This window comes from Zonotrichia albicollis, chromosome 3 (assembly GCF_047830755.1).
Source record: "Zonotrichia albicollis isolate bZonAlb1 chromosome 3, bZonAlb1.hap1, whole genome shotgun sequence".
NCBI classification, from domain to species: Eukaryota; Metazoa; Chordata; class Aves; order Passeriformes; family Passerellidae; genus Zonotrichia; species Zonotrichia albicollis.
In genome coordinates, this window is record NC_133821.1 from 10,275,955 (window position 1) to 10,297,345 (window position 21,391).

The 21,391-nt window shown below is 44.7% G+C and overlaps 1 protein-coding gene across 3 annotated transcripts in view; it reads left to right on the forward strand.

Annotated features, from left to right (window-relative positions):
- The first annotated feature begins 9,427 nt into the window (after window positions 1-9,427).
- Window positions 9,428-21,391, forward strand: part of XPO1 (exportin 1) — a 36,664-nt gene continuing 24,700 nt past the window's right edge. The window contains exons 1-5 of one of the 3 annotated variants that reach the window (XM_074536636.1): window positions 9,428-9,595; window positions 10,126-10,181; window positions 13,722-13,853; window positions 17,438-17,539; window positions 21,309-21,381. In XM_074536636.1, the coding sequence (XP_074392737.1) occupies window positions 13,728-13,853; window positions 17,438-17,539; window positions 21,309-21,381 (301 nt within the window). In that variant the 5' untranslated portion in view covers window positions 9,428-9,595; window positions 10,126-10,181; window positions 13,722-13,727. Of the gene's footprint in view, window positions 9,596-10,125; window positions 10,182-10,595; window positions 10,816-13,721; window positions 13,854-17,437; window positions 17,540-21,308; window positions 21,382-21,391 lie in introns of those variants that run through there. The other 2 variants (XM_074536637.1, XM_074536638.1) reach the window with 2 other exon arrangements.

Genomic DNA, 21,391 nt, shown 5'->3' on the forward strand with positions numbered 1-21,391 from the left:
CTTCTATTGTTGGTTTGCTTTCAAACTTGATTTCTCAGTCTAAAAAAAAGCAAAAGCCATTAACATATTTTAGATTGTGCTAAACAGTAATATCCATAGGAAGATTTCCTTTTCCTACACTTCTTCCTGTGGATAAGGACACAGTGGAATTCTTGATGCATGGAAGAATAGCATTTGACTTTAAATTGCTGTCCCAAATGACTGTAAAGCGATAATCCCAAACCAACACCAGATAAAACTCCTGGTCACCAATTCAGCAAGGTAATCTACCAAACCATCAGGGCTGGCCATCGGGCCAGGCACTCCCAGCTCAAAGCTCTGCAGTTTTGTATCATCCTTGGTCATTCCTTGCTCCTCCAGGCTGGATGCATCCATGCTTCTGAGGAGTGACTGATAAATCTCTGTAAAGCAGTTTTGCTGCATTCATGGCCATGGAACTCCACTAGCTACTGAAGAAATGCCCTCACTGTGCCCCTCAGCTGCACAGCAGCCACAGGCAGCCTTACAAGAGATTCTGTGTTAAAATAAGGCTGATCAGATGTGGTTTCTGCTAAGCACCTTCATATTAAACTGGCTTTGGTGCTATTTTGATTTCCTCCACAGTTCAACCTTCCAGATTACTTCTCAGTCCTGCTTTACACTTGGAAGGGATGGAAAAACTTGTTAGTGGTGTTAAATGGAACAGAGATTCCTGCTAATGGATTATTGATCATATTTGAGTGATCTTTAGAGTATCACAAGCAGAATGCCTTTCTTCCCTCTGTGTAAGAATCTGATATTAAAAATATTAGCATTACTGATGCTGATTATTTTCATGAGGGAAAACATTAAGCACAAAGCCCACCTCTGTAAGAGGAGGTAGCATCTCTATTTTTAACCAAAGATTTTATAGGATATTTTATCAAACTCAGAGAATCCCTTCCCCCCCAAAAAAAAAAAAATCATTATGAAAGTTCTCCATTACTGGGCCATAACCACAAGATTGTTTGGCTGAAACACATCACAAAGTAATTTGCTACCTCCCCACAATACCAATTTTAAACAGAGCAAGAATGAAGCACTTGGCCGATGAAAAGTACAGTTTTATTTCATGTACATTGTCCTAGAAACTTTTTCAGCTTTGTGGGTTGTATCTAACAGGCATCTTGAAACCAACCCAAAGTCCTTTTCCATCTACAGTCCAGGACATTTTAGACATATTTGGGTTTAAGGTTAATTAGCTGTTAGGTGACACCTCACTAAACTACAGCTGGAGTCAAATGCCAATATTTAGTTTTGCTTTTTATAAAGTCAGTTTTCAGATATAACCTGGGCAACAGGCTGGTCAAAAAGTTACATGTAAATATAGATCTTCATCTAAGATCCTGCCAGGGGATAAAAAAATTACCAGACTGGAGAGCTTATGAATAAATACCCCCTGTTTTCAAGTCAGTTTGTAATGAGGTCGGAATGGTAAAAGGCAGCCCAGGTCTGCATCTGCACAGCGCTGTCACACTGTGCTAATCCAGCCCTTCCCTCTGGCCAGGCAGCTCCCTGGAACACTCACAGCACCACACATGCTTCTCATTACCCATTTTCTGAGCAGGCAGCTCTCAAGACCTGCATTTCCCACATGGCTGAAGTCTGATTCCCCAGGAAGAAAGCACACACAGCATCTTTGCTTCAGGCCTGGAGGACAGAGGGAGTGAGTGACAACAGGCCTGTCCCTCCATCAGACAAACTGCTCACCTGCACCAGCATCTCACATTTTGGGAAGTACCTTGGAGGTGTTTGCACCCAATCCTTCCTGGCAGGGGAAGTGAATCTGGCTTTTGCCATGGAAGGGGTTGCTGATGTGACACGAGGAATGTGTGGCAGCCTCTGTGGCAGCCCTGGCATGCCAAGTTCCTCACTCTAACCCACCTACAAAATTGCTTATTGCTGCCTGAACACAGCTTGCAGGGATGCTCCCTTCAAATCCAATTCTCCAAAGGATGCTCACAGGGGAAAAAATGATTCTAAGGATAGAAATACTTTTTTTTTTTAGCTCTAATTTTCCCTTCACGGTGGAAAAGACCAGCCACAAAGGAACGTGATCAAAGCCTAAGTTTAGTCACAGGTATGACAGAAGAGAGCAGCAGTTTAAAAATACAGCTTGCCAAAGGCTGAGCAATAATTTATGGACTGAAATAGAGAAATGATTGAAAAACAAGTAAAGCTTAAACAGAAAAAAACCCCATAACTAAAATCAAGGAGTTCACTGTGAAAGCATGAATAATAACCAAGAATCCTGATGAATTGGAAGATGATTGTGTACATACTATGTACACTCAAAAAGCTACAAATCATCAAAAAGATTGGGAAGAATGTGAGAGCTTTTATTTCAGCACAGTGTTATTTGCCCAAAAATAAAAGCTGCATTCTCCTCCAAATTGTTTCTTAGCATCACCTCTCCAAGAAAAACCTCAATAGTGATTTGGTTTCTACTCCTTCCATCCTTCTACCTCTTTCTTTGCCCAACACAAAAAAAGATGTTGCTGATTTCCAAAATGAGCGATCTAAAGGAGCTTGTTTTGGAATTACAGCCCCATGTCCATCACCTGGGGAATACATTTTAATTTCAGGGCAGTTCCCGTGGCACTGGGAAGGGATAGCCAAGCTGTACATGTGACAGCATGGAAGGTAAAGGCAGTGCATTAAAAACACCGGGAACTGCTGAGGGACAGTTTGGAATTTAGGCTCAGTTATAAAGCTGAGACTGGCCTGAGAGAAATCAGTTCTAAAGCAGTCTCACTTGGAGCTATAACCTTATTTTATCCTGATGTGTTTATGAATTTGGCAGCCCCCAAAGGCACGGATGATGATGGAAGTGACACCTACCACACTCATTAAACCCTGGCTCGCACATCCTGTGAGCCACAATCCCAGCTGCAGAAGGCTGACTGCTGTTCCAGTGCTGTTACCTCTGGATATAAAGAGTTGGTTTTAGTTTAAATCAGATTCATGACTGAAAGTTACCGCATGTCTACTAAATCGTAGAGAGGACAGGGCTCCACCAATCTTGTAAATATCAAGCATTTACTAAAGACAAAGCAATCATCTTTAGTGGAGCTGTTCCTCAGTTGCCATCTGGAGTTATTTTACTTGTTAGAGAGATTCTTGCCTCAAAAGCTGGAAGATCGAGTCATGCCCCAAATAAAGACATTATCACAATGAAGTTAGCAGTTCCATTTGAAACACAAAGTGGACCTAAGCACCAGGCAATTGCCCAGAGACAATTGTCAGATTTAACACTGTGTAAAGTTTATTGGGGAGAATCAATAGTCTCTGCCAATGGCATTTGGAGCACTGACACTATAGAATACTTTATCTCAGTTTCCTGAATCTTACAGTTTAATTGGTATTTTGGGACACAAATCCTATTAACTTTCCTAAAAAAAAAAACCAAATCCTTTGAAAGTTGCAATGGGTTAGACCAAAAAATAAAGCTAAGAAATTGTATCAAAAGCAGGTATTAAAGAAAAAGCAAGAAAGCAAAAAAACCCCAACACTTCCAGAACTAATGATGGTTTCAGAGAAGAACAGATCTGTTTAACAAAAGGGTGACATCTTGGGCTTTGCCTCCTTGCAAGATTTTATTGCCACGGCTTTATGGCAGTCCTGTGTCAGCAGAACAGCTCTGCTGGGACACACAGCAAACTTCCCACCCTCCTCCCGACAGAGCCACAGCACCACAGAAAATGCTCCACAGCTGCAGGTTCTGCAATTGTCCCTAGAGCTGAGCCTAACAGAATTTGTGCCAGGCTCATTGCAGTTAAACAGCTCTTGAAGAGCAGCTGATTTCTCTTAAGTTATCAGTATTAGAGTATTACTTTATACCTACATAATGCAAAAGGAGTATTTCTATCTCACTCTTGTTAGAGTCCCACATTAAAGACTTTTTTTCATTAAAAATTTTCTAAACTCACTTATTTGAACTTTTCTAGAGGAAGGGGGAAATCTCTTACCTTTGCCTTCTGACCTCATTTCAGCACCAGCACAATTCATATGAATGTGGCAAGCAAGGTCCAGCAGTGAGACACCAAAAAGGTGGCATCTTTAAAAGACTGCAGATGGAGAATTTGTTCCTGTAATATAAAGTGGTTTTTTCCAGTGTTTTTTCCCAGTTCCTTCTTATAATCTGATTATCATGGATTTGTACATACAGTGAAAAATTATTTTACAGTTTGAAGCTTAATAATTAAAATAGCTCTCAGAAAGGTTTAGGTATCTCAAAATATTCATCACCTGACTAACAGTTCATGACTTTAGGAAGTTTATTGATGAATACATCCCTATCTGGCTTTTCCTTGGTCAGGTTTTACACATTTCACACCTTTACTCCCTCAAGTGTTAATCACCAATCATCTCTGAAATGGTGCCAGTGTGTTTAAAGCACACTGATAATGAGATACCCAGGTTCAGTTAAATGTTCTGTGAGTGCTCCTGGAATTACTTCAGGCCACTTTCGTGCTGCTGTTCCCAGCAATGCCCACATTTACTCCCTAATTGTGTTGTCCTTTCCTTTGCCCTGTCACCAAGCAAAGGAATATTTAATTTGCTCTCCACTTTCTCCCTCAGCTCTATTTTCCAAGTTCTCCCTTGGACTGACTTCTGATTTTTTCCCCCTCAAGGACACATCAGTTTTTATTTCTCCTCCACTCTGTTACATTCAATTTCCTGTTTCCAAGATTTTTAGGTTTTGTATTATTTCTTCCTATTTGTGTTTGTACCACCTGACTTATGATCATCTGCAAATGCTGTTACTATTCTTCTTACATCCAGTCTCTCTGAAATCATTGATCTGGGATATTCAGCAAAACAGACACTTACTTTCTTCCACATCAGAATAAATTAAATTACATGCAAAATTTGTTTGGCCAAAGACATGGTAAAGGTGAGGTCAAAAGTAATTAAAGAATAAAGCACATTAGAAGCTCTCCCAAAATAAAAATAAAACAATTAAGAACGGCAGCAGATGCTGAATGAGAAGAGGGATGCTCAGGCAGGATTAGTTCTGCCATTTCTAGAATGACACGAGGCAAGAGTGGAAGGACAGCACAAATTCCCTGCATTCCTTTCATTAGCCCAACATATTTCCTGCTCCTGGTACGTCAATAAGCCCAGAGCAGCTCGGGACAGCTGCAGGAGAAAGGGCAAACGGCGAGGCACCTTCCCCTGCTCTGGAAGGGAGCTCTGGCCCTGGACACAGCGTGGGGAAGGGAAATCAGAGCCAGGACACGCCCCACGAGGGCAGCGATGGGAAAGGGCCTTTCCTGCGGGATCCGGGGAGCTGGAGCTGCTCACAAGGACCCCGACATCAACAGATTGTTTCACTTGTGTGTGCCCAGACAGCCCTGGAGATTTACAGCCGGCAATTTCCTCTGAATGCCTCATTCCTTCCTCTTCAGCCTCACCCAACACCTGCCTCCTCTTTGCCTTATTTCCCCAGCTCTGGTTTATTCTCTTCCCTCTCTTTCCACTTACAAGCCCCACTACACCAGCCAAGAAATTGTGATACCAACAGGATATTTGTCTCTTATTTTTATGCCTCCTCCCTCAGCTTTCCCAGATGCACAACCTCTAATGCTGACACACCACCCCAGAAAACCATTCTGGATCTGAAAACCAGATTGACCACAGCTAAAGGAGATGATCTGCTAAAGCAAATTTACAGGAAGAGTGTCCAAAACCAAAAAGCTTTAAAGAGTTAAAAAATGTTTAGTAAAAAGAGTAAAAGGAAGAGCTCTCTAACTTCAAGGTGAAAGTTAATAAGCACTGCTTACCTATCCACATAACCTTTATTTTGTGACACTCTCAGACCTTGGTGAGGTCCCATCACCCCTGAACAGGGATTAGACAAGCATTCAAATTATATTAACTCCCACAAATTGCCCTGTGAGGAACAAATAGACCACAAAAGCTCAGTTGCTTCATTCTGCTCACATGGTACCCACTCCCTGCTTTGCTTTGTGCTACTGGGTCTCCCCTCACCCTTTTTTTCCAGGCTAGAGAAGCCCCTTCAGCCCCTTCTCCACCTTGAAGATGGGCTCTGTTGGGCTTGCCCAGGCTTTCCCACATTTTCCTGTAGTGCTGGAGCAAAGCCCAGGCCTGGGGGGGCAGATGCAGCTGCAGAGAGCCCAGCAGAGAGAAAGAATCACTTCACTCCATGTCCTGGTCGTGCTCCTTTTGATCCAGCCCAGCGTGCAGTTCGCTTTTATCACTACCAGGCCACACTGCTGACCTGAAACCCAAGCAAATTTTTCTATTGATTCCAGCAAGGCTGAAATACCAGACTGACCATGGAATAAAGGAGCCACCAACCAGGGAACAGTGGCAACAAAACAGCAAGCACAGGCTGACAGCAGCTCCTGATGGCATGTGTGGGAGAGGAGCTGTGACCAGAGACACCCACCCTGCTCAAACAGCTGCATTTTACTGCCTGGAGCAGCCTTCACCTGCTCCTTGCAGGAGGGACGTGGGAAGAGTTCAGCTCTCCCACAGCTTGCAGGAAGAGAGGAAGGTTATTTCTAAAAAAAATTAATGTGTTATCTGAGATAACAGTGATGAGGCAGGAACCCTCCCCTACTCAAGCACAGGGTTTAGCAAACAAACTTCAGCAGAGCCAGCCCCTGCTGTGTTTGTTACTCCTGCCATTTATTAAAACCACATGGCAATCTGGGCATTTCCAGCACCTGATGGAATTGTGAAGCTGCATCTACTCCCAAAGTAGTTAATGTTCATTTAAGAACCTGATTTAAGGATTTAAACATTGGTCTCTTCCATGTTAACAACATAGAAGCGACCCTTCTGCACAAGCAGAAGGAGTTAAAAGAATTTGCCTTTCTGGTCTCTGACATCAGTTTGTTTTGAACAGCAGAGCCTGCTAGAACATCAAAACACACATAGGAGCTGTTTATTCTGAGTGCTAGAGTTACAGCCCTGCTTTTAACCCAGCAGCAGCTCCTATCCCCATCCATTCTGCTGGAATCACTTCCAAATGCAATCCCAGCAGCTCCAGTGCTATCTTCAGTTACAGCCACTCTGCAGAGGCCAACCCCAGAGCAGCACAAACAAACTGCATTAAACAAAGCTCTGTTACCACCCCAACACAGATGTGAACAGGATGCAGCTCCTTTTAGGCATGATAAAAAATAAAAGAGACCATTCACATTCCAGCTCCTCAAGCCTTAAATCCTGCAGGAGCTTTCCCAAGAAAGCTAACTGGGGAATGAAGGGCAGTAATGCATCCCATGAAGGCAGCATTACATCACACAGGGTCTGGTTTGGCACCACACCATCTGCGTCCTCTGGGATTCTGCCCAAAACACAACTGTGTGTTTGAACACAGGATTTCCCCAGCTAGTAAAGAAATCACCTAGGAAATCACAAAGATAGCCACAAAATGAAGATTGATTGAACAGGAATCCCCACAGCACTTCCAGAATTGGCCAGGCAATCAGAGCAGTGTAAGTATGTGTAATTGTGTTTATTTATATGAGTATGTTATGGTTTGCATTGCACTGGCAATCTTTTGGGGATGGCTACAGATGCCTGACTTTGAACTATTGCATTCCACAGAAGGTATGGATTAAAAAGATCCTGTGGAAAAAAACAGAGGTTTTGAGCCCCATCCAGCAGCTACATGGCTGAGCACACACTATCTGTAAAGTTAGAAAGCCAAAAAAAGGCTTCAAAAATATAGTTAAGTGTCCCTCTTATGACTTATTAGCTACAGCACAGCACCTGCCTGCTAGATACAAACTTCACACCAGTGGTAACTCAGCCACTGTTCCCAAGCAGTCTACATACCAAAAACTCCATTTATTTTTCATTTTAAAACTGTGCAAAAGTGCTTAAGCATCCCTCCCATACTCCCAGCCATAGCTCAGGTAAACTCCACCTTAACAAAGCTACAGAGAAAGCTTCCTTTGGAAAGCATCCAGAGGGCATTCCACAAATCAAAAGTATCACTCCTATAACAAGTTTCACTGACCAGTGTAATGCCATCCCAAAAACAAAGTAACTGCTTGAATTGAAGTGATGAAAGAGAAAGTTTGTTCCTAGAAGGGTATTTAAATACTTCCTAAGAGTAGCCTCCTCATAGAGGTAAGTCAGAGGTTTCTACAGCTATGGCGTCTTCAAATGAGGAGGCAAGACTAAAGAAACACATCTGTAGGTACAGAGTAGATTCAGTGGTAGAAGCTTTTCCACGAGCAAGTTGGCAAGCACCTTCTCTGCTCCTTCAGACGGTGATGAGATGAGCAACCACAGCATGCTGAGCTTGTGCTGCCACAGAAGGGCCCCAGGCTCACTCCTGTTCCTATCTGGTTACCTACTATGCCTCACACAGCTGGAGATTTGGATAAACCTAAAGCCAGCCTTGCCTGAAGCACACTTGGGAGGGCAGCTGCAGGAAGCTGGACACCCCATGGACAGAGGCATCCTAGAGGAAAGGACACACACCTCACCTGCACAGGCTCTGGGGGAGAGCAAAGCACTGCTGAGGTATGGCACAGCAAGCACCCACTGAGGGCTGGGGCTCCTGCTGCTCACAGGGCCCACTGCATGGCTGAGATATCCTGCTCCACTCCCGGCCAGAGAGACACCTGTGGGGTAATGCCCGCCATTTCCACAGGCCCCACACAGAGGGTGCCCCCATCTCCCTCAGAAGCAATGCCTCAGCGTGAACGGGACGGTGTTGGAACCCCTTCCCCTCACAGACCAATTCAATGAACCTCCTCCCCTCATGGGCCGGCACCCCCAAACCCCCTCATCTCACTGAGGGGAGAGACCCCCACACCCCCTCACCTCACTGAGGGGAGAGACCCCCAAGCTCCTTCACCTCACTGAGGGGAGAGACCCCCAAACTCCTTCACCTCACTGAGGGGAGAGACCCCCAAACTCCTTCACCTCACTGAGGGGAGAGATCACCAGAACCCCTCACCTCACTGAGGGGAGAGGCCCCCAATCCCCTTCTCCTCACGGACCGCCCACCCCGCTCCCGCCATTGCGCCCCAGGCACGCGCCCGGGGGCGCCCAACGGCCGCACCTTTCCCGCCCCCTCCCGCCGCAGCCCCGAAAGCCGCGCTCCGGCGCGCGCGTCACGCCGCCACCGCCGCCGGCCAATGAGAGCACGGCCAGGCCTGCGCCCGCGCTTTACGAGCAGAGAGGCGGGGCCTCTCTGAGTGACAGCGCGTCTCGGCCTATCGAAGAGCGGTGGGCCCCCCCTTAGCGCGCAAAGCGCTGCTGGAGAGGGGGCGGATCCCCTCAGCTCACCCCCCCGCCGCCTCTCGCTCCCCCCGCCCATCCGAAGCGCGCAGCGGATTGACAGCCCGCCCGGCCTATCAGCGTGAAGGCCGCCTTCGCGGCGGCACATCCCGGGGCCAATGGGAGCGGCGGCTGGGCGGGGCCCCCGAGGTTTCCAAACGCTCCGCGGCGCCATGGGCTGAAAACTAAACCGAGATGGAATCTCCCAGTCTGAACCGGTTTGAGCCGGTTCCGAGCCTGTGGCATTAGGAGGGGGAGACGCGCCGCGCTCAGTCCCCGTCGCCGCCGCCGCGTGTGTGACCTGCTCGTAGGGGACCCGTAGCTGAGGGGGCGAAGTTTAGTGCGAGCCGCGGGGGGGGCGGCGGGAATGGGGGCGAACTGAGCGCCGGGCGGGGAGGGCGGCAGCCGCAGGGGCAGCGAGAGCCGGCGGGGCCGGGCCTGGGCGGCGCGGGAGGCGCAGCCGGGTAGATCCCCCCGCACCAGCGAGGCCGGAGCGCCGCGCCGGCCGCTTTCCCGGGGCTGAGGGGAAGGCGCGGAGCCGAGCGCGGAGCCCCGGGGGCCGCTGCGGGCGCCTGGTGCAGCCAGGCCGGGCACGCTGCGAGGGGAGGAGTGGCGCCACTAACCCCGACCCACCGCCGAGCAGGGAGCGCTCGCCTTCCCCCCCACCTCCTGCCGTGGTGGATTTTTCCCTCCTTCCGTGCTGAATTTTTTTTCCCCTCCTTCCGTGGTACTTTTTTTTTTCTTTTTATTTCTTTTTGGGAGGGGGCTATTTTTAGTGGTCTATTTTTATTTTCCCTTTTTTTTTTTTTTTTTTTTCTCGTGGCGTGTGGTGGTTAGAAACTTGGCTCGCTCGCCCCTACTTTCTGAAGGAAGAGGCTGTGAGAAACCCCTAGGTAAGCCGGGGCTGTGGGGGGGTCGCCATGGGCAGCGCCGAGGGGGCAGAGGGGGGTGGTTTGAGGGGCAGAACGGGGGATGTGCCCGTGCAGGGCGCCCCAGAGCCCGGCCTGTACCCGGAGGGATGTGATGGAGCCCGTGGAGAAGCCCTGAGGGGCGGGGGTGCGCTCGGATGGGGTTCGGGGTACGAGCATCCCCGGCCTGGCCGAGCGCAGGCACGGATGCTGCGGGGGATGCTCCTCGTTAGGAGGGGGCCGGGCGGGCTGGGATCGGGCACGGGCAAACCCGGCCACATAATCTGTAAATTATTAGGAGTGGAAGTTTCCAGAAATATTTTTTTGTGTGTGTGTGTGTCTGTGCAGCAGTATTGAAACGTCCGCCTGGATCACGTGGGGAGCCCTGTATAGAGCGCAGGGCTGGAGCCCAGGGGAGGAGGAGGAGGAGGAAGGAGGGGCTGCGGGGCCACCGCGCTCCGCAGGGCCCCGGCCCGCCCGACCCACCGCCCGGGCCCGCTCCCCGCCGGGCACCGGGGCCCTGCCGGCCCGAGCCGCAGCCCGAGCCGTGCCCGGAGCCGGGGCGCTGCCCGCCCGCCGGGGCGCTGCGGCAGGAGCCAGGGAAGGGCCGCCGCGCTGGGTGGGTGTGAGTTATTTCCAGCCGAAAATGAACGCTCCGAGGTGCCGGGCAGATGTTGCTTAATCCGTCTCGTCCTTCTCCTTCACGTGTGCGTGTGTGAAGGAGCGCAGGGAAGGGGCGGTTTCGTTGCCATTGCTGGTGGTGTGTGCAGCGTGATGCGGACGCGTTTGTCGTGCGCTGCGTTTCAGAGGCGCTCAGCCCTCCTGGGTGGGATTTACAAGTGATGCAGCTAATTCCTTGCAAGAGGGAGGAAATTCATTTGCATTGCGTGCTTGGAAATGGGGCACAGTGACTCTCCAAGGGTGGGTTTGCTTTTTATTTTAGTCGCTGCCCCCAATGAGCTTTAAATATCTGGGTTAAAGGTGCTGTAGGACTCATGGTAAATGCTCAACGTTTCTTACTATTAAGTGCCTGCTGTTATTGCTGTGTGCTACATGCCAAAATGAATCGGGTGTACCACAACAAGCTAACTGTTGTGTTAAAGGTCCAGGGTCATCGAGAGTTGGGATAACTGTGTAAACAGTGCTGTAAATGCAGTTCTTTTGACCTTCGGTAGATGTCACATTCTTGCTGTGTTGTAGTTCAGATTTTTTTTATCGTTTGGCTTTTATTTTTATTTTTTTAACTTTTTCCTCTTTTGTTTCTGTTAGCCCATTTATTGAGGGACTGATCAGTGGCGGTTCTTGGAGCCGAGGTTTAAATCTGTTCCGGAGCTGAGGCACGATGGGGGAGGGCAGAGTGTAGGAGTACAGTCAATCAGAGATTACGAGCTCCATGTGGGTACAGGGTTAGCAGTGGGAGATGGAGTTGGTTGCAGGTGCTGCTGGCCACAAAGCCGCCATTTCTGCGTTTCGGCTGCCGAGGTAGGTAGGTAGGTCATTGTGGAGATAATGCTGGGAGTGGCGAAGGGCCCTATTCAAAACATTTCCTTTCTGCTCCCATGTGTTGAATAACTTCTCTCGGTCACGCTGCTCCTCCTTGGCGCCCTCGGGGTGGCCTGAAGAGCACCGAACGAGGCTCAGGGCTGAAATGAATGGCCCCACCTGAGTGCACGGCGGTTGTTGTAGTTTGGGAACCGCTCTCCCGGCAGATGTGGACAAAAAGGGGCGTGCCTGGAGCATTGGCTGCTCTGAGCTCTCCGTGGGTGCAGGTTCCTTCCAGTGCTGCTGCTCACCGCCCCTCATTTGCTAGGTGACATTCTCTGCGTCCTCCTGAGCCAAAAGAATGAAATGAGGAATAAAGTCAGCCTTTTCTGCTGCTGTTTCTTGCTTCCTGAGTTAACATCACAATTTTGAAAACATCAGGAGTTGAAGGAGAGAAGAATAGACATGGACTATTATTATAAATTTATTTTGTTCCCTTCTTGATGTTTATTTTCTCTTGGTTTTGCAGGAATGTATTGTAAAAAGATTTTACTGGATATTGAGATGAACCCCTTAGAATGGCTGTGTTAGTGTAGTAATACTGAGTTTTCTAGTTGAAAATGCAATTAGAATATTTGGGTTTGAAGTTATTTTTATATATAGAAGTAACAGAAATTCCTTGACACTACTTGCAAATGCACGTTTCCCAACAAAAGATTTTCCTTGTCTGGATGCTGCAGTAAAACTTTCACTTAATTAGTAATTACTGGGGTTGAGGCACAGGTTTGTCTTGCTCTGTGCTTTTGAGCATGCCTTGAATAGGTAAAGCATGAAACGAACTCTTCCTTGCACACGGAGTTATTTAGTGAGAGCACATCTGACTTTATGGGGTGTGTTCCTGGAAGAGTTTCAGGTTGTATCTTTCTGAGAATGCAGATGGCTCTGCTGTAACTTTCTGATTGATCTTGCTCTTCCCAGACTTGTGAAGGAACAATTTCACGTGGGATCTGTAGGTTTGCAGGGTTTGGAAAGGAGGGTGAGTGGCACACAGGTGCTGTAGATGGCAGGGTGGGAACATGGGTTAGATTGCCATTTTCTGTGAGAACAGGGCAATAAACTTGATTAATAGGGGTTTCAGCGTGGGGAAGGCAGGGTGGTGTGAAAAAGGTAGAGTGGAACCTTCCATCAGAAACTCTGTGGCTTCTGGCTTGTTTTCCTGCTTTTCACAAATGTCTTTATCTCGCGCCAGTCTCTGGCTGGTAAAGCATCTCACCCACCCCACCTGACTCCCTTTGCATAATATCAGGGCTGCTCTATCTGGGACAAAGAGTTAATGCTGTCCCTGGGTTTAGGGGACCTGAAACCTCCAGTAGAATTCCATTTCAGTGTGATCTCACATGGCACACAGAGCAGCCTGCTGATTTAACAGTCCCTGTGCTTCATGGTCTCAAAGTGCCTTCAGTCAACTTAAGTTTCAGTGGTAATTTTTTACTTGGATGTGGTTAACTTGTAAGGTGGTTTTCTTTTTTTCCTCAACAATTTAAAAAATGCCCTGTGGCTAATTTCTTGCTGTGTGTGTAGATCACGTTTCACCTCCATACCCAAGTGTTTGAAAGCTTTTGGAACTGAATCTTCTGAATGTGCATGTTGGCCTTGGGAACTCGATACTGGCTGAGGTTGCCAGTGTGGGTTTTGGTGGTGGTGACAGGGCCAGCAGACATGGCGGGCTGATAGCTGCTGTGAAAGGAGCCCCGGGGTGCTGGTGGCACAGCCCATCCTCTGCTCAGGCTGTCCCTGTGGGTTTTACCTGCTCAACACCCTGAGAGTTCAGCTGGGGTAGTGATGGGTGAATTTTTCAGGGAAAAGAAAAGTTTGTCCTGGTGCGTGCCCCACAATCAAAGCAGTGTTGTAGGCAGTGTTAGCTACTGCTGCTAGGAGAAGCATCTTGTTTCAGTGAGACAAATGAGATAAGTTAAAGCACTTGCTTTGCAGCTGATAATAATTTCTTACTAACTGATCAATTTTTTAAACTTTATTTTGCAGTAATCTATGCCAGCAATTATGACAATGTTAGCAGACCATGCAGCTCGTCAGCTGCTGGATTTTAACCAGAAACTGGATATCAATCTCTTGGACAATGTGGTGAACTGCCTGTACCATGGAGAAGGTGCACAGGTAAGGTGGGCTTGGAACATGCATTTATTGACCATGTTTAGCCTTAGAGCAAATCAGCTGAGCAAAATCAATTCACTTCAGGAACAATTAATAATATTGGTGAATTTACTGAGCTAGTTACTGGAATATCACTGTGAATTCCCATTGAAATGACTCTTGGAGAAGTGTTTATTTGGTGTGTGTTAATTTCTAGCTTGCCTTCAGATGTGGAGAATTATTATTAGCAAATGTGATTGGTGAGGACTCTTGGTGCAGCTCCCCTTTCCTGACTCAGTTCTTCAGGAAGGTCTGAGCTACCTGTTACTTGTTACCATGGACAGGGTTGTGAAGCCTTAAATGTAATGTTTGCTTCACTGAAGAATTGTCTTTAAAAGAAAAATCTTTGTGATGCTGTTACTGTGTTCGTATTTATAAAGAAGCATGTCATGCATATTTAATATAGAAGAGTTTGTTCCTTTCTTGTGTCTGGGCTTTTTTATTTTCCATTACAGCTTGCACAGGTTCTTCTTGTATTCATTCCTTTGGACTTAGTGCAGATTTTGAAATATTAAGTTGAAATGGGAGGACTATGCATTTGTGTGTTTGCATATATTACCTTGAAAGTCAATCTTGTATTGCTTTTTTTTAAATCTGTGTCTTGAACTTCTTTGGGAAGGAGACTTAAATGTTGAGGGCAAGTATTGCTACAAAGGCTGTTGGCATAGTTCCTCTCCTGGCAGATTTAATTGTTCAGGCTCAACAAATTGGGAGTTTCAGTGTCAGGCGTCTCTTACTAAGATAGTCTTGCACAACAATAAGTGAATTAAATGGGACAAAGTAGCTGATGCTTTTCTATTCTTTCCAGCTGCTAGAATAAACAATGATATACTGGCATATACTTGCTTTGTGTATCTTTTTAGGGAAAAAAAAAAGCTTTTGTAAAGATTATTAATGTGAATTCCAATAGGTTTTGAAATACCTTGTTGTTTTTTGAAATATTTGCATTTTGGGTGTCCTAAATTCAAATATTACCTGCTGTGTTTTTTAAGTGGTTAAGAATGACAGAAAACTCCTTGTAGCTCTTGTCTTAGAAGTATGGACATCTGTAGCACTTGTTTTGTGATCTTTTACTGCCTGCAAAACAGGTGATGCTTATAATGTTGATTGGTTTGAAAAGAGCTGAAAAAGTTGGGAAGGTTTGTAGGGAAAATAAAGGATTAACACTAAATGCAATGATCAAATTGCCATTGTTCTGGCATTGTGAGAAGTTGTTTCACTTAAAACAGCTGGGAAAACTCCCCAGTATTTAGAAAATCAATGCAATAGGATGCAAAAATTTAAGAGGTGGTGTTTAACTGGCAAAAGTAAATTATGATATGAACTTGTTTGAATACATTTACTTGCACGTGTCACCTCAATGAAACTTTGGTCAGCTGTTTTAGTACCTTTCCAAATTGGAGACGTTTTAGGGAGTCTGAGCTTTTCCTCTTCCAAGGAGTTAAGAAAAAAGCAGGAAAAAATGGTTCTCAGTGGAGTCTGACAGCTCAAGTCCTTTCCTGAAGGGTGACAGGAATAATAGGAGCTGAGGAAACTGAATATTAAAATGGAGAGATTACCAGTGGTTTTCCTGGAACAGGTCAGGGTAATGTCAGGGTAAAACAGGTTTAGAATGCAACCTGAATGGCCTGTGCTGAACTTGCTTCCAGATTCACCTGCCTCCTCCTTCTGCTTAGTTCTTATCTCTGCTTGCAAAACTGTTATCTGCTCATCTCTATTAGGCAAGAAAGAAGCTATTTTCTGTCCTGGAGATTTGAATTTTTTTCTCTCAGCTTTTTTGGATATACTTCTCTGAAAAGAAAGAATGTCCCCGCCCCAGTGCAACACATGACTAAGGAGATTTCATGCAACTCATAAATGTTTACCTGCACTCATCCCAGCCTCTCAATTCCATTGATTTGTTAGATCTTCACATGTCCAAAAAAGATTATTTGCAAATTCTTTTTTGGTACCAGCAACATGAAAAAGCCTTGTTCTTAATTAACCATTATTACTGAATTTGTGCTGTTTATGAAACTGCAGGGTCTGATGCCCACAAAAGGGGTTTGTGGGTATGAGAGCAAATCTCTCAGCCCTGGGAGAAGGATATGGACTCTGTGTTTTGTTGGTGTTGAAATTTGATCCTGGGATATGTCACCAGTATTAGAAGCAAACAGAACAGGAGGCCAATATACAAACACAGTTGCAGATGTAAACACAGCTATTCCTTCCCTTTTAAAACTAAAGTGTATTAAAAGTGCTGGTTTTTCTGTTTGGTTTTTTTTTTTAGCTCTGATGTCACACTGGAACAATAGGTCTGTGCTGGTTGTGGTCTTACACAGAATATTTGTGTGGTACTTCAGATCTGCAGGCACTTGCTGCTCCAGTTGCTCCACTGTGCTCAATTATATCAAGTAGGGGTGCAAGTGATGTTGTACAGGTAGTTTGGACATCCTTGCCCTTTTCTGTTAGAACCTCCAATTGTATTTTGTAAATCACAAGCCAAGTTTGTCAGTTTGTTGTATTTTATATATATATATATATATGTAGATTTGGAGTCTTGATTGGGTTTCTCAGTTGGTGAAAATAGAAGTTTTCTTACCCCAGTTGCTGATTAGCTCAGGTATGGATGAGAGTAGAAGCTGCATGGCTGTAGTGAGTTGTAACTGCTGAAGTTAATCCTAGAGCAAAGCTTTAACTGCTCTGTAACCGTCCAGTTGGCTCTGCAGTGCAGTGAAACAATGGATTAAGTTGTGTTAGTTGTGTTGTGAAATGCCCACCTTGTTGGTGAGGCAGTGCCTGCTGCTTGCAGGGAGAACAGTTTGCAGCACTTCTGGAAATGGCTGACATCACTTGGGCTCCCTAAGAATTCCTGAGGTCATGCAGGCTCTTGAAAGGGATAGCTGAAATGAATTCAGCCATTTCAGTGTGTAATTGCTTCAGATGAGGTTTTCAAGAAACCACAGGACATTACTAGGACAGTAATTGATAATGTCAGACCCAAGGAAGAGCAAAGCATTGGTGTGAGCAGTTCCTTCCTCTGCCAGCAGGTTTTTATTAGGGTTTTGTAGGTTGTTAGGTACACCAGGGATCCCTCTAATGCTCTGCTCTGTGGTTCTTCAAAATAAAACCAACAGTTGTGCAGCACAAAACAGTGTTTCTGGAGCCTGGCTCTTTGTGTGTTTCCACTGGAACTGGAAAGTTTGGGTGCCCTAGAATAAAGTTTTATCTAGAAGGCTCTGTGGAAGGGGAGAGAACGTCATTCCCTAGTGGGTTTTCCCCACCATGTGTGCTGTTCCTGCATGTTTGCTGGTCTGGATGAATCATTCAGGATGGAAGAGTGGAATTGAGGAATTGCTGTCCTGCATCAATGGGCTTTTGGAGTTTGGTTGTTCCTGAACTTCAGCTGTCACAGAAGGAGGCTTAAGGGACTTGTTGCTGCTGGTTGAGTTCTGCATAACTCTTAGATAAGTAATTGAAATGGAGTGTTACATAGTGATGTCTTCAGTGACAGTATATAACTTCTTAAATAATCTAAATACTTTTTTCAAATCAACTTTTTCTTTCAGCAAAGAATGGCACAAGAAGTGTTGACTCACTTAAAAGAACATCCTGATGCGTGGACAAGAGTTGATACAATTTTGGAGTTCTCTCAGAACATGAATACCAAAGTAAGCAAATCAACTTTTATTTATTTGGTTTTCCTCTTTCTTCCATTCATAAACTTTGAGGAAGGTATCTCATTTTTAGCCATAGATTTTCTTGATTCAAACCATATTTTTTGATTGTCTTGTTCGCAGAGATTGCTTTAAGCAAGAACTGTAAATGAAAAAAATATTCAGACCTCATTTTACATTGCCAAGAGTTTTTCCCTCCTCCCCTTTTTTTTTTTTTTGAGGATGAGCTAAATTGGATACACAGAATTTTTTTCAAGGCACATACAAGCATTTTGCCAGTTCCCAAGATTTGTTTTGTGTCCATATAAATCTGAGTAATGAAAAGTCTCCTAGAGCCACATTTTGTCCTTGGGTAGGTGCTTGGCTGTGTGTGATCATAATGAAAGCCACGTGCACGTAACTGAGGAGAAAATTTGTCCCTAGGTGTGTTAAAGACAAAACAAACCTCATTAGGCCAAGGTTTTGGGCAATCAATGAAGGTTAAGCACCCCAAAGTTTGTAGTACATCAGTTCTTTGCTACTATGCAGAACACATTTGCTTTTTACTGCTGTTGGAAATCCATCCATCATGGTAGAGGCTAAAATGGGCAGCACTCAGGGCTTTTTCTGCAATTTGAAATGCTGTACCTAAGACTTGGGAAGTTTGAGCCAAAAAGATGAGCAAAATGTGTTTTCACTGTCTTAAGCTTGATGATTATTATCTCAAATAACTGACATGCATGTTTTTCTGCTGGATACATACTGTGTTCAAACAGAAAAAATTGTGTTTGGATGGTTTCTGAAATCATGTGGTATTCATGAAGCAGTTCATATTTTTTTTTTTCATTGCTCTCTGAAGTTGAGGGGAAAGCAGTTTGAAGAACTTCCTCAAAGTAATACCTTTAAGCACCTTTAAGTAACAGTGTTTGCCTGTTTGCTTGCCTGGTAAACTTTGCTTTTTATACTGACAGACATTACTAATGTTTAAGTTGATTTATCAACAGTATTTTTAAAAACTCAAATTTGTCTTGTGAAAAATGAGATGATTAGAGGAACAGAAAGAAAGCAACAGGTAAAGAATTCTTCAATTTACATAAATTGCAAATGATTTGGTGCTAAATTTATGCACTATGACATTTGGCTTTTATGCAATCATATTTTTTCTTTAATTAAAGCTGTTAACACTACCTGATATTAATCATAATGTTCCATTATGTTGATTGCTTGTAATAGGAAGAAAAGGGGTGTCTTCCTGTGCAACTGACACAGCTAGGCTTTGACGGCAGGCCTCCACAAGGTCTACCCTTTTGATTCCCTTTAACTGAATTCTGTTCATCAATTGTTTTTTGTTTCTTGGGAGGTGGGAGGGAAAGGGATTCGGTGCATAAAATAAGTAATAAGGGTGCCATAGAAATTTCTACCACAGGGATCATTCCATGCCATTTTTTTGAGTCTTTTGCTGTTGCCTGTCCCTCATCTTCATAACTACTAGTGATGGACAATTAGCAAACCAAGAGCAAATTAGTTTTTGAAAAGCTTCTGTGTTACACAGAGATGAGATGTGTTCACATGTGCTGTTGCGGTAGTTGATACAAGGCAGGACTTTGAATTGGGAGTGGTGTTCCTCATTAGTCAGAGAAATTGCAGTAATTAGAGCCATCAAATAAATGAAACAAAGCAAGGACCCCAGAGACCCCCTGCAGGATGATGGGGCTGCAGTGAGGTGTGGCAGAAGGATGAGCAGGTGAGGGTTGTGCACAGGGATTTTATTGCTGCTGCTCTTCAGTGTCAGGGAAAAGGAGATCTTTGGGCCTGAGGAGGAAGGGAACAAGGCACTGCAGAGGGCAGAAGTGAAGGCACAGAAGGAGTGGAAACCTTTGCAGCATGAACAGCTGAGGGTTCATGAACCCAAATGAGATGTTTGAGTAGGTAATGAGGGCCAGGTGTGGCAGATTGCCAGAGGTGTCTGTCCTTTTCTTTGACTCCAGGAAATTCTCACTTAGGGAAAAAGCCATTGAAGGTGAGATCTGTCCTTAGTCAGTTGTTAGATTTTTCATTTAAGTTTCATTTGGTCATCTGATGTTTGTTAAAATGAAAGTAGACTTGCTATTCTGGTGTAAAAGCTAAATAAGTTCACTTGTGGAAAAAAGTTTGGGAGAAAATGAGCATTTCTAGTTAGTTGATACCTGAAAAATTAATGGATGTGCCTGTAGAACATAGAAATTTCACTAGAGTTTAGATGTGCTTCAGGAAAGTTAGCACTGTCTGATCTAAAAATTCATACTGTCAACATTGTTAGGAGCTTTTGTAAGTATGTTTTGTATCATGAGCCTAGATCACTTTTAGATGGTGTCTGTAAATTTTTAGCAGTGGCTGGAATCAATTCCTGTGGAGCATTTTGCTTAAGAATATTTTTGCACCTTTTCCTACATGTAAATCCCCTTGATTTCATTTAGCTTTTATGTCAAGTAATCAAATCAATTTTTCAGGTTAAAATCTAGTAGGTAAGCTTATGCTGCTGACCATGGAGGCAATAAAAATACCCTGCCAACTTTCTGTGATTCATCATTTCTCTTGGTGCCCAGGGTTTTGGAAGGGGACAGAATATTTTGCAGCTTCAGGATGTGCACCTGAAATCTCCTGGGACTGGGGTCAGATAGGGAAGCAGAGGTTATGTTAAGATGAGAACAGCAAAACTGCTCTTGCAGTACAATGTAGCTTGGGACAGTCTACATTGTGTATTTTTAATTAAACTGAAGTCTGGATGATCCCTTTGGTGGAAATGCTAATGATCCTACTTTGTGTAACAACTAACCAGTTTAAAGAGGAACTCTTATTCTCAGCCAAACTTGGAACTGTGAAAACTTGAGTTTACCTTTCAGGCATTGATTTTTTTTTATTTTTTTTTTCTTCCTAATCCACTGTAGATAAAGTAAATGCAAAACTCCTCATCCCCTTTTCTCTCCTGTCTATTCATGCTAATGGGGCTTTACATATTAAAGTTTTTTGGTTGTACCATGACAAACTTCTTTCCCTGTTACTGTGAGTTGGCAGTAGGGACAAATGGGCAGAGGGAATGGCCATTTGCAACGTTAATGGTTTGGGTAAGAACATAGGAAGGAATTCCTGAAAGGTAAAATGATTTCCAAGAGTTTATTCACGTTTTTATTGTTCTTTGACTGAGCACAAAAGTTCATCTTTAAATATTAGCAATAGCGGCCATATTGGGGTGGGGATTGAAATTAAATAAACCTGTGGGTTGTCTTGCTGTTCCTAAAGTAACACACCAGTGAAGTTTGGGAGAGAATTTCTCTAGAAAGTGCCAGTGTCAGGCCATGTGATGCTAAGAAAAGATTTTTTTTTTTTGCAGCTCTTAGAGGAACAGTAGGAAGCTTGAGCCACCATCCAAGCTGCTAAATCTTTTAGGAGCCTGGTTGTGTTAATACTCAGACTTAGGAGCAGTCATTTGTGATACCAATTCACATCTGGCTGCTGCTTTTCCAGATAGCCAAAATTGTCTGCCAGAGGGCTTTTCATTATTGCTTTCCCCCCCTCCTGGTGTGAGCATGATCAAACAGCAGGACTTAGTATAGCCAAGAACAAAACTAGAAAATACGATGCATGAAACCTCAGTAAATGGGTGACTAGACATATATTTAATAAAATGTTAGTTAAGAATCTCGAAGTCTTAGATGTTAAGTGTGAATGTCTGATTGAATGAGAGTCCTGCAAGTTAGTCAGTCCTACAGTAATGTACTCACATTTTGTTCTTCTCCAATTTCAGTATTATGGACTGCAAATCTTGGAAAATGTGATAAAAACAAGATGGAAGATTCTTCCAAGGAACCAGTGCGAAGGTAGGGAGGG